The 18,190-nt window shown below is 37.3% G+C and overlaps 1 protein-coding gene across 1 annotated transcript; it reads left to right on the top strand.

Annotated features, from left to right (window-relative positions):
- Positions 1-7,100: 7,100 nt before the first annotated feature.
- On the top strand, positions 7,101-16,770 carry zpld1a (zona pellucida-like domain containing 1a). The gene is made up of 11 exons (XM_041233229.1): positions 7,101-7,198; positions 7,915-8,028; positions 8,575-8,795; positions 10,452-10,633; positions 11,543-11,615; positions 12,064-12,161; positions 12,897-12,977; positions 13,115-13,286; positions 14,280-14,388; positions 15,397-15,426; positions 16,546-16,770. The coding sequence occupies exons 2-11, from the start codon at positions 7,923-7,925 to the stop codon at positions 16,719-16,721; spliced, it is 1,248 nt and encodes a 415-aa protein (XP_041089163.1). The 5' UTR covers positions 7,101-7,198; positions 7,915-7,922; the 3' UTR covers positions 16,722-16,770.
- Positions 16,771-18,190: the final 1,420 nt, after the last annotated feature.

Below are 18,190 nucleotides of genomic sequence, written 5' to 3'. Positions count from 1 at the left end.
GGCAGGTTAGTTTGGAGCACATCTCAGATGATGCCCTTGCTAATCAACAGGGCTAGAGAGATCATTACCCCCTTTGAAGATCACTATGTTTCAAGAAAGATGAATAAGAAGGAAAGAAAACGTATGCTTATTTTGCACTTTCACACGCAGCCGGTGGCAGCGTTGTCAGAAGACAACACATCACTTTTTCTGGTTTTACTAAGGATTTCTATAAATGTGGAAGCGGCGAAATGTAGTCAGCACACTCCAGAGTCAGTTTTCCCAAAGGCAAATCAAGGGTCAATATACATGAAATACATCAAAATAACACAACGATTTAACTAGTCTAATAATAATAATAATAATAATAATAATAATAATAATAATAATAATAAACAATTCACGATTTTCAACTCAAGGAAATTGAAAAAAAAAAAAAAAAAAAAAAAAACTGAGCCCATCCAACTGCTGTCCAGGCCCAGCCTTGTTTAGTTTCTATGATCTGACAGGACTGTGGGAACAGGCAGTTGATTCCCAGCATTGCGCTATCAACCCTGGTCATGTCTCCCTCCGCACCTCCCCTGTTAATTACTGTACCTTCACGGCAGCAGAGCAGGGGTCTGATTTATAGATCTTATAATCCATCATTTTTTGAATGTCTGGTTAAATTACAGGTAATATACTTTTTTTTACCACTAGAGGGCGGCCGTGCTTCTTATCAGTACGGGCTGCTTATTCAACAGAAAAATAGTGCCCTCTGAGCTGCGAGGTCTCTATGTGTTGCAGAATCTGTGTTTGAGGTTGTGGCACACTCCAGTGGATCAATATATGGCATTTTAGAAACAATTGAGTAAAGCACAGGGGCCTTTCTTTGTTGCTCCTTGTGGCTGCTGTAAGGTGATTGACTATGGGGTGTCATATTCACAGGTACAGCCATGGGAACACTAATGATAAGCCTCCAGTTCTATGACTAACATGCATGTTGCTAAAGTCTTTAACATTTTTGTTCACTCTCTGGGCTTATTAAACCAAGTTTCAGCTACTGTATCACAGGAATTAAAAATATCATATTTATAAGCAGAGGGCTGTGAATAATCAGTTGAAGTATGCACGTTATTTCTGTTCTGCTTAATTCAGGTTCTCCTACAAGTAAAGACTGTTGCAAAGACTTTTTTTTTCATCCAGTCTACTGTAAAACCACCAAGCTCAATTTGCTTTCAGCCTTTGTCTGATTAGAACGGCATCTGTCATTTGAGATCTGGTGCTAGAGATCAACGTTAATCATGCTACCTTTAAAACCCCAAATCCACATGTCAGCCGCTAAAATATTTCCACTTTGCTCCAGACATAAAGACAGATAGCACAAAGCTGTAACTGTGGAGAGAGACAATCAGAGAGGGGCTATCCATCCTTCACATATCTTCCTTTAGGCTGGCTAAGTGATGAGGTGTGCCTTTTAGCGCTGAATAACTTGAGTAAGCAAATGGATTGAGTTTCGTCCATAAACAATCATGCCCCTTGTTGATTTGTTATCATAATGGAGGCGATTGTGTTCTAGAAGGTCTTGATGATCTGATCTGATTCACAAAGGCTCTTTTCTTCACACATGGTGACCTTTGCTGCCACACTTATGGGTCCAGCAAGGCATTTCAATTATTTAGCTACTAGGTTTTTAGTTTGACAGTTAGTTAATAAGTTGGGGACCTTGTGAACGCTAGTTCATTTTAGAAATGCTACTTTGTAAATAATAGTCTTTTATTGTACTGTCCTCTTGCTCGCTATCCAGTTTGGATGGAGTCAGTAATGGAGAAGCCTCAAATGATGTGAAGACAATGAGAGGCTTTACCCAGGTTTCAAATAAATGTTAATGTTAAAATACTTTTATGCTGTAACCTTGCCAGTCTGGCAATGTACTGTAGCTGTACCTATATCTTATGATCTGTTTACCAACTTTAATATAAAAAACACACACACACAAAAACATCAGGGAGGGATACATGTGTGCTTATAACACAGATATATTGCATTGCTTTCATATGGAATCCTTATTTTAAAAGGCTTCTTGAATTGTATAGTGAGGGTTTAGCTGAGCCCTTATTGCCTGGAATGTGGGTCGTCTTGTTGTTTTCTGTAAACACAACATAAACACAATACAATGAAGACTTCCTTTGTGTTGTATCTATCAGAATTTTTTTACAAACCTAAAGCTTGTTCAAGTGTGGAACATGCAGGAGCTTCTATGCGAATGCAATTTCTGTCCTAACATTTCAAACGAGTCAACCGGATGACTGCGAACGAAATGGAGCTGGACTACTGAAGTGGAAAAGAGGCTCTCTGGAGATTCCGGAGGGAGTGTTCCATTGGCCTTGGCGCTGCCATGGGTTACAGCAGACCTTACCGGCCAGGTAGCCTGTGAACTCACCTGCAGAACTGGCCTTTGTCCTCCAGGGGGCGGTGGCTCGCTGACACTCGCGCTCGAGTTCGTGCATGTCAAAGAGGAAGCTGGCTTGGTCCAAGCCATGGGATCGTAGGACGCCCACTGAGCGGTTTCCCTGAGCTCTATGTGGAATTGCTAGAGTCAGGGGAAAGAAATAATTGGACAGTATATCTGCTGTAAAATAATTTGGCACACTACATTTAATAAGAGAGAAAAAAAATGAGGCTCTCATTGTGTAGCATTTGAAGCATTTCAAATATAAAACTTTCTTTAAAATTACTTCAGTGCATCTACATGGCAACTAAGCCATGACTCTAAACCTGCACTCTTTGCATTGTATCCCCTTTTCTTCTTTTACTACTGGAAATTATTCTTATAGAACAGAGACTGTAACTTGGCACATACAATATACATTTGGCTTATCTAATATTCTGGCCCTAGGTGGTGTTGGCTAGAGCCCTGTGAAAATGACCCAGGCAGCATGTCTCCTATATAACTTTAGCTGTTAAATTATTAGCCACAGTAATCATATTATATGAGGTTACATGCAAATAAGTACTAAATTATATCACTTGCGTCACGAGTTAATAATAATTGAATTAACCTTTTGTGGCATTGTAACTAAAAGCATTACATTTATTGTCAGAAGTCTATTGGATAATGAATGAACTTCTGCGTTTAGATATGTTTTATAAACACACTCTTTACTGGTAACTTGAAAACAAAAGTATTTGTTACAGTGTATTGTGTGCACCTGATAGCTCACAATTTATTACGGATTCAACAAAAGAGAAGCATATTTAGTTTGGGATAGCCCCAGTACATTTGGTATCATATATACAGTATTGTATTTTTCTTCAGCAGGTGACAACCAAGAAATACCCTTTTCACATGTAATGTAAAAGAATATAGGTAATGCCTTTTTATTCACTACACAGAAAGGAAGTGATTGCTGTTATATTTAAAATCAGACAATGAGTTGTTTAAGAGACACTGGGTTGGAGAGAAGGGACATTTGTGTGGAACGGAAACACTAGATAGGCTTAGTCTGCTTTTGTCAATGGATTATACGGTCTCTTCAACTAAAAGGTTATTGCTACATGGATATGTATTCATTGTTCATTGTTCAGCAATAGAATTGTAATTACATTCTATAGGACAAAAAGCCTGTTGGGAATGAGAAATGGAACCGAGCACGCTCAAAGAATGACATCATCAGCTGTGTACTTTGCATAATGATTGTGCTCACACACTTTATTTTATATTTTGTGGAAAACCCTATGGACTGTTATTTAGTACTTAATAGGGGTGATTCATCGTATGTTGATGGTTCACAATACTTTACAACAAGATATGATACGCCTTCGTGCATCGTGGTACAAGCTTGAAATGAGTAGCTAATACGCCACATTTATTAAACTGAAAAACATGAAACAAAAGGTCTTGGTTGTCCGAACATAAACGTCACTTGATCCTAGACATATCTCACTGTGCAATGAGCCAGCCAGACGCTTCCGGAATTTAAGCGGGAGTAGAGGAAACAATGTTTTTTTTTTCGTATTCGATTGTTGGTAAGCAGGTAATACCGACACTGTACTAAAGGCTTCAATAATATAATAATAGTGTGCTGTGCAACACCACAATGTTCTAATACAGACGACAGATGGAAGGCAAAATTAAAGTTTTCGTTTCCTTAAAGAAGAAAACAGATGTAAGGAATGGGTCAGGAGGTTCAAAAGAGCAGGATCTGATGGAGTGAAGCTCTGTTGCCGGATTCCAGGCTTCAGGCTATGTGAGGTCAGCAGGCCTTTAGTTTATCCGCTTGCTGAACAAGTAGTACTTCCACCCAAATAGAGACCGTTATCTTCCCACCTGACTTAGACACCCCCTCCCCTGCCTCTAGTTTTCAATAAACCTTATAGATATATTTGAATATCAAATATGATATACGAAGAATCCCAACACTTTGATTGATTGTACAGACACCCAAAAAAAAAAGAAAGATGGAATCATGTGAATCTTGTAAAAGATTTTATTTTCATATCACAACCCACTGTAAATTATATATATATATATATATATATATATATATATATATATATATATATATATATATATATATATATATATATATATATATATAATGTGGACAGGAAGGCCTGTCATTTGTGAGGAAAGATAGGCTACAAGAATTTTGTTTATCTCACTCGACTTTTTTTTTTTTCCGGAAAGAGTGTGTGTTTCCTGTAAAGCTATTTATTATAGATGACAAAACATATCTCATTTTTACGCTTCTTACGAGTTTTATTTTATATTTATTCACCTTTCAGTGCGCCCTAATAATGTTTTTATTTGGTTGAATGATCCTTAAACTTTGATTTGGTTGAATATGTTTAAAGAAATGTGTTAATCCTGCTGAAAATTACTTATTTCATACTAATTTTATCATTAATTTAAATTATTTCTAACCCCAGTTAAAAACAGCACAGTATAGAACAGTATACAAAATCTAATTATATATACAACCTTAACTAGAAAAATACAAATACTTAGTGATAAAATGTATAATAATAATAATAATAATAATAATAATAATAAATAATAATAATCTATTGAGTTAAAGTTAAGTATGATGAAATCGAAAACGCTGATTAAAAAAATTTACATCACAACTTAATGCTGAAAGACTTGATATTTAGGTTTTTCTAAAGAAACACATGAATGAACTTTGTACTGTAACTGTTATCAAACATATTGCTTAGTGTTTTTTTCCTTTCTCTGAAATGTGGAAGGAGATTTGATTAATTAAGTTAAATCTGATGTCCCAGAAACTGACGTCCTGCTTTGTCTTTAAACTGAAACAAGTGCTATACTACTTAGTGGTAAATACATATACCGTAAAAACATGTGTATAGGTTGTCCCCCTTTTTGAGACAACAATTTCAGAAAAAAGCCTGTAGGTCACACCGGTGTATAAGTCGCTCCCCCCTTTTTAGGACCCACTAAAAATACCTAGACAATAGATTTATACAAAGGTTTTTACAGTAATTGATTTTCAACTGGATCTGTGTATAGATCTGAAATATTTTCACGTCCGCGAAGCAGAGATGATTTTTTCATATCATGTTTCGAAGCGTATTGTGGTTTGTGTATCGTTATACATATCGTGACCTTGGTGTGTCGTCTCACCCCTAGTCCTTAAAATAAGCAAGGAGAACCACTGTACAACTGCACCAGTGCACTGTTAACATAGCTTGCTCATTTGGGTATACTTCACCGGTATGGTTTGTTTGATGTAGCTTGGATCTGGATCCTTTTGCCTGCTGGCAATGGTTTGTTGTATAGTTGGTAAGGCAGGCTTGACTGTGGAGCAAACAGTGCCATGCAAAGGGCAGGGTGGTGAGACAATGAAAAATAAACAGCTCTGAACAGCCAGGCTTCAGCTTCGAGCACACCCCCCACACACAGACCAACTGTGCTAAGATCAAGACCTGTTAATTTTGTCACTGTAAACATTTTTAACTCTAGTTCAATAAGGCTTTCAATGGCACTTGTAGACCACTGTTGGTTCAGTTGGTATTATTTCACATTTGAATACACAATGTTAGGTTGCATTTGTTTCGTAGCACGCCATGTTAAGAACTGTAATATTTAAGTTAGCTAAACTGTTACAATGATGATTCAGGAAGGTTCAATATTGCAAGTCTAGGTTTAAAAAATATTTTACAATACATAACATATATATTTAATATGCAGCATGGCCAAAAATACCTTCTAACAATCATAAATTAAATCAAATGCAATCGCAGCATTGTATATATCATCTGCATATCTTTCTCTTTCAAACAGGACGAATGGGATCCCTACAGTGCCAAAGGGCTGGGAAGACTTGGAAAGAAGACAGCTTCAGGTTCACTGAGCACTAAATAAGCCGCTCAAAAAAATGATATTCTTTCTTTACACAAGACAATCAAAACAAAAAGAGAGAGAGAGAGAGAGAGAGAGCAGCCATGCTGAGCTCAGAGTGGTGGAGTGTCAACCGAAGCTGCAAACAAACAAAAAACAATATTAATAACCAAGCAAAACATGGGCGTGGGGGATAGTGCTGGTTTCGGGTGCTGAAAGAATTGGTAAGAACTCCGCATGGGAGCCCAATCCAGAGGCTCTGCTGAGACAGCACTGGTACTCATCATAGCTGTGCAGCAGCCATCTGCTGAGATGTGTAATTTGTTCTGGCTCTGATTATGTGAGGAGAGGCTTTGTGGGCTTTCTACCACACCGGAGAAGAAATGACTTGATACGTGCTGAAAGAGAATTTACACACAAAGCGTCAAAAAACACTCTGACAAACCTGAGCACAGATTAGCCCGAGAAGCGCCGAGAATACTTGCCCCATTTACCAGACCAGCTATCTCAAACAGACGATGACAAGATAATTTCCCCAAACGGACCTCTTGCAGCGTCAAGCCCCCCTCAGACCGCTTGTGTGTGTTGAAAGAGGAGGATCAGGCAGAAAGAATATGAGTGGGAAACTTCAAAACCTGCTCATGTTTCCGGGCCCGTGAAAAGATTTGTATAATACATTGAGGTTTTGATGGATTTTCCCATGTTCTTCCAGACAGTGTTTTTTGTTAAAGTGCTCAGATAATAAAATCCTTATGTTTTTTCACCAGGACCCCTGATTCTTGTTGTTTTGTAGAGCTGCAGTGCTCAACATTTGATCACATGCAGCAGGCTAAAGCACATGGAGAACCGCTGACCTGCCAGCTTCAAGGGACTTGGGTAAGTGGCAACATTTCCAGGTGTTTGCAAGACAGTTTGAAACATTATTTGAACTCATCTGAAAATCATCTTTAAACCACCGGCAGCCAAACCTCAGGTTAGCTCATTGTTTTTCCAGGTCACAGCCGGCTTATCTGATGTTGATAACGGATTGGCAAAATAAAAAAGGCACTTTTGGACGACAAACAAAGCAAAAACTGACAACCATTTTTTAAAATAAAATTGTTATTGATGGTGTGGATGACATAATTTTTTTTTAGAAGGTGATCCAGCAAAATGAAACATAACAACACCAGATTGTGGGTACAGCTGGATCAGAGACAGAGGGGAAAGCAGCACTATTTCCTTATTTTCTTAACATTTGGCTCAAGTTTGTTTTCTTAAAAATATCAATAATACAGAGCTCAGCTAAAATTGTGACAGTAATGTGTGTGGGTTAGCAATGCTAAAGGGAATTGACACAACATCTAGACTGCGTTTCACTGCGCCAGTTCAACTAGACATCACCATTATTCAACTTTGAATATTTGACGCAGCTCTTTTACATTTTCTAAATTCTTCATGAGACCTCACAAATGAAATCCGATGAGTTCTCAAATTAAAAAAATACTGCACCCTGATCTCTCTGTTACTGGGGATTAAACTGATTTGATCTATTTTAAAATAGAGGAAGCATTGCTGGAATGACTCATGTTTGAATAACTTTCCCTTTCCAGGTGTTGCAATGGAACCAGTATGTTTGCTTCTTCTGTTAATAAGTAAAGTGATTTCAGCTGGCGCCCAGTTCAATGGGTACAATTGTGATGCCAATTATCACAGCAGGTTCCCTGGTAAGAGTATGACGACTTATTTTCATGAATTCCTATTTTTATCATTCGCTAAATTTTAGCGGGACATGAAGTGGGTTTTATCGGAGCGAAATGATTATTTTTCCATCAGTTTATTTCCAGTAGGTTTATTGCATGAACTTATATCATTTCCCTCCTGGTAAGAAATAAGGACTCTGTTGCATATAGGAACTATATAATGGAAACCAGTTGCTACTAGCAAATGGTTTTAAGAAAAAGCACGAAAATACACAATATATATATATTTTTAAATTATGCAATAAATAGATCACCAATCACGTGCCCTATTCACAAATGTTTCAACCCGTTGTCTGTTTTTTTTTATTATTATTATTATTATTATTTTTTATAGATATCTAAATGTAATTCATTTGTCAATACAAATTCTGACACAAAACAACATTCCTTAAAAACTGGGGTTATTATTGATAGAGCTCCATATAATACAGATAATATAACAAAAAAAACACAATAACTGTTCTAATGTTTGAGTCTGTGAGGTTTAAAAAAATGTCTTCTTTTCGTCAGCTGAAAGGGACATCAGCGTCTTTTGTGGAGTCCAGACCGTCACTCTGAAGATTAATTTTTGCCCAGTTCTGTTCTCTGGTTACTCGGAAACAGATTTATCCCTCAATGGAAGACATGGTGACGCTCACTGCAGGGGCTTCATCAATAACAACACCTTCCCCACTGCAGTCATCTTCACCATCAGCCTGAACACCCTGGAATCCTGCGGCAACAGCCTGGTGGTAAACAAAACTACCGCTTCAAATCCATCCAAAACACAGAGGGGTCGAATTAGTGATCTGAACAGTGACGGGTCTGAACACTGAGGGTTCGAATTAATGATCTGAATACTGAGGGGTCTAGTTAATGATCTGAATACTGAGGGGTCGAATTAATGATATAAATGCTGAGGGGTCTACTTAATGATCTGAATACTGAGGGGTCTAATTAATGATCTAAATGCTGAGGGGTCGAATTAATTATCTAAATGCTGAGGGGCCTAATTAATGATCTAAATACTGAGGAGTTGAATTAATTGTCTAAATACTGAGGAGTTGAATTAATTATCTAAATACTGAGGGGTTGAATTAATGACTTAAATACTGAGGTGTCTAATTAATGATCTGAACAGTGATGGGTCTAAATACTGATGCTCCCTCTACTATATTATTCCAGCTGTGATTTTTTCCCCCAGGGGTTATTTATATACCCACTCACTAATATTATTAAAGACAGAACAAATGCAGTGAAATGAGCTTTATAAATTCCAAGGTGCAGTATTAAGATCTGCCGCTGTTTGCGGTGGACATTTTAAATAAACCCCTCGATCACAATTCTGATGTAACAGCAATGTATGTTTCTGAAGTGTTAAGTCCAGTCTTTGATTATATGCGAAAGATAAAAACAAACGTGGCATTTTACAAAACTATAACTACACAACTAAGTAATTAATTCAAGGTCTCTTTTGGCACTTTTAGTCTGTTTTCTCAGTTCTGTATTAACCTTGAATTTGTTTTTTCCTTTCAAAGCGTTAAAAGCAGGAGTAAATGTCTGAAAGTCAAGTGTACAAAAAAATCTAAACTCTTCTTGTGCAGTGGCTATTATATACTGTATTATATAATTTAATAGGATTGTCTAATTTGCGCTGTGCTTGTTATATTCACAGCAGTTATATGACAGACAAAATCGTTTTTATATGGATTGTATAATGGAGAACAGTAGATCAGTAGGTAAGGCCACTACAAACTACATGAGATCCAGCATCCATAACCTGTAAATGTTGCATGTAAGTTGTAAATTCCAAACTTGATGTGCTTCGGAGTGATTTAAACAACCGTACAGGTGTCTCTCTGAAGTACAAATCACTGGTATCTGCCGTGTGTAACACACATAAAAATCAAATACAAAATGTAGATGATTTGATTTCAAAATCAACTTACCCTCACTCTTATTCAACAGTTACGCATCTGGGGCCTGATTTTCAAAACCTACAGTACAAAAGTATAACTCTGCATTGCTATTGTACTGCAGCTTAAATGTAATTCTCTGTTTTGCTAAGTGAAGTTGTGGTGTTCGTTTAAATAGGCACAAATATAATTCAATCAGCATCCGTTATCAAGGTTTTCAACCCTGGCTCCATGTTTGCAAGGTACAATAAGTAAATGCCAATCTTTGATAAATTAAAATGTGTATACTAACTTGGTATAAAGAAATGGAACCGTTGTGCAATGTCTTGCCGTCTTGTTCTCTTTAAAATAGGGTTCAATGGAATAGATTAGGTCACTGTAGTGGATTGCTTGTGTTGCAATTGTGAATGGCAGCTATTCGGTGTGTTAGACCTGGTAACAGTTACAAACCATTAGGCTTTGAATTGAATCAGTATTGACACTGTATTGCAGGTGTCCTCAGTCCCAGGTGTCAATGCATATGGCAACTCATCCATGGTGCAGATTGGTAATCTTTCAGGATATATTGACACTCCAGATCCTCCAACAATCATCAGCTATCTGCCTGGTCTGCTGTATAAATTCAGCTGCAGCTATCCTCTTGAGTACCTCGTCAACAATACGCAGCTCGCTTCGTAAGTCTTCCGCTTACATGCATTTTAACAAAGCAGTTGAATATAGAATTGATCGCTTGTGTCTTAGCAGTAAGCAACTGCTCTAGGTTTAGCAGGTTTATTTAAACGGTTGTGTGCTTTTTGATTGCAAAACCTACAGGATGCTACTTATAAAGAGAGCGCCCTCCTGATTTCAGGATTCAGTAATACAGTTTGAATTGTCGTCAGGCCAGTAAATTGTGAGTGTCCTATACTTTACATTGTAAAGACCCTGCCCTAATGCACCACCCTCAATATTTCATGATTTTAGATTTAGAGAATTAACGATGGGCACTGTAGCCTGCTCTGACTGAGGAAAGCAGCAATGAATCGAATAATGAAGCATACAGTAATTATATGATCTTAAATTGTTCACTCCTTCTTCTTGTGATGAAACTTTTAGATGTCAACTTTGTAGGATTCTGCCTATGCACAGGAGCTGGCAATAATGTTGTTCAGCCTACTCCTTGCATAGGGTTAAGACATATTTACTTAAATAAAATGTAGAAAAAGTAAGCATTAGAAAAATGGCTATAAGAATTTAGGAGGAAAAAAAGATAAAGGGGATATTTGTAATATATAAAATATACCAATCACATTGGAATCAGGCAATCATATTACCCTACCAGGAATTTTGATGGGTTCAAAGCAATGATGTCATATTTACTTTCATTGCACTTATAACTGAGCATTAAGAATGGTAGAGAAATGGAAAGGTGCGTGTGTATTTTTTAATTATTCCTGTAATCCCTTTTGCCCAGCGGATATAAACACAAGGAATATGAACTGTCTTGGTCTATAATGATTTACACATTATATAGGATATGGTTGCTATTTATGAACGTTCTTAGCATGATCACGTTTCATTTGACTCTCATATTTTTCCTCCAGGTCATCTGCTGCTATTTCTGTCAAGGACAACAATGGTTCGTTTTTAAGCACTTTGAATTTACTCCTCTACAATGTAAGTAGTCTTTGAATTAAATCAGATAGAGCAGCAACTTAGAATAACCTTGTCTTAAGATCATGTCAAATATATTGATTAAAGCTGAACAGAAACTGAAGGAGTTGTGCAAAGTGCTGTGTGTGAGGGGTCTGCTCCAGTGTCTTATGCAGATTCTTCAGTTAGTATTAGCGGAAGCACAGACAAGAAATTTACTAACATTTTGCTGCAAGAAAAATATAAACTTTGATATTTTGTAAAACCTTGCACTGGATTCAGATCTTTGTAAATCTGGCACAGAATGCATTTGGAAAAAAAAAGGTTTCACCTGTATGTTTTTGAAGAACAGCAGTGTACTTTGTAGTTAAAAGTATAACATTATCATCCGTGCAATCAATACAGTTGTGCGTGCACGGCTGTTGATCTGTTCTGCATTGATCCTCAGCTCTAAACTGTGATGTCTTTGCAGGACTCAACCTATGCACAGCAGCTGGCAATACCAAACGCAGGGCTGCCCTTAAAGACCAAAGTGTACGCAGCAGTCAAAGCAACTAACCTGGATGGAAGGTACCCCCGTTTAGGTCTTTTAAATCTGCCTTTCTGAATTGGAATAGGTGAAGAACAAAAATAACAGTTACCTGGTGACATCATTAAAAAAACAAACAAAACACATTGGCATGCTTGTTTCCACTACCCCGTCGCGGCGGGACGGAATACATACAAGGACAATTCAACTGAATTGGTTGGAATTGGTTCTTTTCACTAGTCTTGGGATTTGATTTGAATTATGGTGCCAATATCCTCACAGCAGCTTTTAAGAAAAGGTTGTGTTAGTATTAAATAATTGTACCCGGCTACCATAAAAGACACCAAAGAGAATATCAGCATCACCATGTGTTTTTTCATAAGGCCACACTATCCCTTCCAAAGCAAAATTCAGACAATTCTCAGCAGTTAAAAACCACGCATTTCTCTTGCTAGTTAATTGAAAAGCAGTAATGCTGGCTGATCATTGTTCTTGCTAGTTAATTGGAAAGCATTAACACTCGTTGATCATTGTTCTTGATAGTTAACTGGAAAGCACTAACACTCGCTGTTCATTGTTCTTGCTAGTTAATTGTTCTTGCTAGTTAATTGAATACACTAGCACTCGCTGTTCATTGTTCTTGCTAGTTAACTGGAAAGCACTAACACTCGCTGTTCATTGTTCTTGCTAGTTAATTGAATACACTAACACTCGCTGATCATTGTTCTTGATAGTTAATTGGAAAGCACTAACACTCGCTGATCGTTGCTCCACAGATGGAATGTTTTGATGGACTACTGTTACACAACGCCTTCTGGGAATCCTAGCGACGAACTTAGATACGATCTGTTCTTTAGGTAAAGGGTTGCCTTTTTGCTACCTTTTAACTTTCAGTTAAAAAAAAAAAAACTGAGGAAAAGTTATTTCACGTTTTAAGATACCACCCCCCCAGTAGTTTTCAATCATTTTATTCTATTCTTTTTTTCTCAAACAGTTGTGACAAAGATCCACAAACAACTGTTTTTGAAAACGGCAAAAGTCAAATGGGCAGGTTTTCCTTCGAAGTGTTCCGGTTTGTCAAGCACAAAAACCAGAAGATGTCGACTGTGTTTCTACATTGTGTGACCAAACTCTGCAGAGCAGATGACTGTCCTTTACTCATGCCGGTAAGATCTGAAGAATAATTGTACAGAGCAGCAGTGTGCGAGGTAGGTAGATGTCACTGCCAGCGAACACGTTGATAAAATGCATGTGTTAACAGACGAGACTGTGTGCAATCTGCAATCACAATCCCTTAGTTACATTTTAAACTATTGCATACAATGCTAATTTTTTTTTTTAATTAAAATATATATATATATATATATATATATATATATATATATATATATATATATATATATATATATATATATATACACACACACACATATATACACACACACACACACACATATATATATATATGCAGATAAAAAATGGAAACAGTGTAACAGTAATAATGCCAGAGTTTTCAGAAAAAAAGCTGTTTTTGGGAAACTAAATCAGAAATTAAACTTGCTTAAACTTTTACTGTAATTACAGGATAATGACAAAGCCTTTCACCGATATTAGTCGATTGCTGTACTATTAAGTACACATATTAAAAGGTACAGGTTTTGTAATCATAGCTGGAGATTAATGAGATCTAGCGACTCTGTCTATCAATGAAGCATGCCTGTCCTCCACAGAGCTCATTGCCTGCTAGATAACTGACCAGGATGACAGTTAAGTGTCCCGAGCCACAGGTTATTGAAAGATAAGGTCGATTATCCACAGGTAATGACCGCTGCCAAGGATATTAACCCTTTTGCAAACCGAACACATTATTTTAGTGTATAAAGACATATTTTAAAATATTTGTATTTTAATCTGGATCGCTTAGGCTGCTTGAAGTGTATATTTCAAGAAGTCCTGCCAGCGATCTCTGGTCGGAACCTGATAGCCTGATCGTGCTTCTTATGCACACTCTCAACCTGTCCCTTGTCTCTGGCATTATATAAAATAAAGATTGATTGAACTGCCAGGTTTATAATATAATGTAGCTTATCAAAATAAACTGCATTTAAATGTTCAGATTGAGCAGACATTTCGTTTAGATCTTGATGTTTTCATTACAGATCTGTGGCAGCCGAAAGAAAAGGAATCTTTTTGAGGAGACAACACCTGTTCCTCAGAGTGCCTCTGGAAACGCTGTCATTACAGCAGGTCCCATTATTACAAGGAGCGGTGAGTCTTCTTCATGCATTCATTCCAGACATACTCCTGTTAAACCTGACACGAGGGGCACACATCTCAGAGACTCATCACGCCAAATGCAGTCAAATAAACCCAAATGAATTTACTTACTTTGGACTTGGTACACAAAAAACAATGCATTTCTCACTGACAAAATTATATTTGTTTTAATGTTTATGAGAAACATACCAAATAAATGTAATAAGTACATTATTAACATGAGAACTATTGTCTTCGAAATACAATCTGATAATATGAAGGGGAAAAAAAGGATCCAGTTAGCTTACATGAAAACAAACCAACTTACACGTTTATAGAGCAAATGCGGTAACACTTTACATTGCCTCTAATTACTGTGTATTTAGGTGGTAGTTAGTAAATACAGGTGTAATTACACAGAATTACAATGTTATTATGCATAGTTACAATGTTATTATGCATAGTTACAATGTACTTAATGTTTAAGTCTTTTTGCACAATATAACCGTAGCCTATCCTTAACCCTAACCCTATCCCTTAGCCCTAACCTTAACCCTTTTCTGATACAATTGTGTACTTACATATATCATGCAAAAAAAACGTACACATTAAGTAAATTCTAACTATGCACAATAACATTGTAATTATGTGTGAGTACACATGTATGTACAAAGTAACTACTATGCAAGCACACAGTAACTAGAGACACTTCATGTAAAGTGTTTTCGCAAATGCTTGGATTATCAACTTGTTGGCTTGCAGCTGTTTATTTTAGATGCAGGGGAGTAGAGAATAACTCCTGCAGTTAAACTGTGGCCTCTCTTAAACAGAACCAATTGTGCTAAATTATCTGGGGTTTTGTGAAATGGACTCTGAGGACTGTGAATACACTGAGATAAAAAAAAAAAAAAAGCCTCATTGTTTGTGCCTTCTATGCACATGCATGGTTTCTATTTTCAAGAGCGTGCCAGTTTGTATCATGATACTGATATGATGTTCTTTTCCTCCCTAAACATTCAGATGAAACACCAACCAACAACTCCCAGTTAGGTAAGATTTATTGTTATTTGATCTTGTAGTTCAAGAAAAAAAATATAACAGTGCACACTTTGTGGCAATCCGAAAGGTTAATCAAGGTATTTAGTGTTGAATGTAAATCAAAACCCAGTTCAAATACTGTCTATTCAAATCCTCATTTCACTTAAGGAGGAAATACAGTTATACTGCTGATAATTCTGAAATGTGTCACTGAAATGTGTCATGTATTTTTCTTCAGGTTTCTCCAGTTCATGGATGTATGCAATACAAATCGCTTTCTTTTAGCAAGAATGGTTTTCATTCTTAGATTTGATACAGTGCATGGGAATAGATATAACCTAGTGCTCAAATATGCAAGACAGAAATGTTCCCGCTGTGCCATCTTAGTATGTTAACCCAAATGCCCAGAAGCCTCTTGTGTTCTTGTTCCCATAAATACAGTATCATTGTTGGGGGCTAAAGTAAACAAACAAACAGCTGCTGTAGCTGGTAACTTTCCACACATATTCAGCACAAATAAAATGCCAGTTTATATATTATTTTATAGTACACTAATGAAATCTAAAATTCTGGCTCATGCATGTCATTTTAATCAGGAGAATGCCCAACATACTGTGCTTTGCAGCTGCTGTTTCTCAGTTCAAAAATCTAAGCTTCACTTTTCCTTTAAATAGTTTCTTTTTTCTTTGACTCTCTGAACCGTCAACACAACTCCTTAAATGGTTACAAATACAATTTTTGTTGTTGTTGTTGCTGTTGATTTAGTGTAACTCTGAGTTAAAACTGAACGGCAGTCATCAGTCAACATAACCTTGTATTTAGAAAAATATGATCCACAGACTCTGAAACCAGATACCCTACTAAAGCCAAATCTTAAAATTAGCCATTAAACGGACAAGGTGAAATTAGCTGATACAGCAGAGTTGAACATGATTAGCTAGCTCTTACCAAACACATTTGATAACATCACACAAAGCAAAAAGTGCCAGTTAAAATATACAGTAAGTTTAATAGGCCCCTAAATGTATTGCTTCATGGTCAAGGTGGGGACTACGCCTGTACATTCAGGTGGCGTCCCTCTGCACTCTCTGCCCACTCTTCTAAACACCCACTGCCCGCTCTTTGTTTCAGCACAGCTAAACAGACCTGCCTTCCAGCTCAACTCAGTCACAAGTGCGCTGGTCTCCGGGATCGTTATCCTGGGATTCATGAGCCTGTGCTTCTTTGTGTTCTCCCTGACTCTCCTCAGCGGAAAGCGTCGCAGTAACCCAGTGCTGGCGGGCATTAGGAACCCCGTTTTTAACTGACCCCTGATTTTCACTTGTTTGTTTAAAATGTTATTATTGAAATACTGTAATTCGGGGGTGGGGGGGTGGGGGGACCTATTTGACTTTATACAGCTCTTTAACGAGCATTATTGTAATTTAGAATAATATAAAAAGCACATTCTGTGGATTTTAATGGTATTGTATAGTAAATTCCTAGTGTACACTAGCTCTGAATGCTGCTGTTCTTTTATGTATTCTGAAGTAGATCTACGATTGTTTAATTTCATTGTTGATTTCAAACAAAATACTGCCCAAATCGACATGTAAGGAGAACGTTTTATTCAATACCTCAGCTACATATTCACTGCAGGGTTTAGGATTGATTACATGGAGACAATCATAATTTTTAAATAAAATGTTCCAACATCTATACAGTATCTTATTAATTATTGTGTGTTTATGAGTAGCTGAAAGCCTGTTTATTAGAATGGGCTGTATTTTGTGTATACGTGTCTTTTATGGTGATGAAAATAAGGGTTAATAAAGGGATAATAAAAGTTCGCTGGGGATTCCAAAGGGAGTGTCGGACTGGCCTTGGCGCTTCAGCGGGTTAGGGAGGAAAAACCATCAGGGACTGTTTCTACTCATCACGCTACATCGGACTCTGCCAGCCAGGCACCAAGTAAGCTGAGGAGGACACCTGCAGGGCTGGCCTTTGTCCTCCAGAGGCTGGTAGCTTGCTGACATCCGCTCTCGAGTTCCTGGGTGTAGAAGAGAAAACTGGCTCATTCGTGGGATCGGAGGATACCAAATAAACTAAACTATCCTGTGTGCGGTGAAGGGGGGGAGCCATAATTGGACATTCCAAATTGGGGAGGATATCGGGGGGGGGGGGGGGGGGGGGGTAATTGGGCACACAAGATTACAACAAAAAAATAAAGCCTCAATGTTATGAATATACGGAGGGTTTTTTTTTTTTTATATGTTTTTCCATATGTTAAAAATATGAATTTGTGAGTAAATGTCATAATAGCAATACAATGTTCTGCATGTAAGGCACAGCTCTGCCCATTAGGGTTCCTAAAGCCACTGCACAAGGCCTTTTCATACTGTATTTCAGGCTCGGATTGTTTAATGAAGTAGTTAACAAGTTAGGAACCTGGCTGCAGGTTTGATTTCGTCCAGTTATACAGCTGGAACAAAGACCCGGTCAGGAAGTTGCAGGGTTGTCCTTCCGTGCTGTATTTATTAACCAACAGAAATGGCAATCACAGTTTTACTTAAAAAAATAAAAAAAAATAAAAGATTTCATAACAGAGTCCACATCAAGAGTAAAAAGGTCTCCATTGTACCATTGTAATGCTGCATGATTTAATACCCCCCCCCCCCGCAAGTGAAACAAAAACTACATGCCAGAATAGGGTAATTCTTCATGTATGTTGCTTTGTTCAAGTTCAACACAATCTGGATTTGTGTTCATAGAAAATAAAAGGAATCAATAGAAGAGC

Source organism: Polyodon spathula, chromosome 30 (genome assembly GCF_017654505.1).
Source record: "Polyodon spathula isolate WHYD16114869_AA chromosome 30, ASM1765450v1, whole genome shotgun sequence".
Taxonomy (NCBI): domain Eukaryota; kingdom Metazoa; phylum Chordata; class Actinopteri; order Acipenseriformes; family Polyodontidae; genus Polyodon; species Polyodon spathula.
This window is presented reverse-complemented; position numbering and strand designations above follow the sequence as displayed.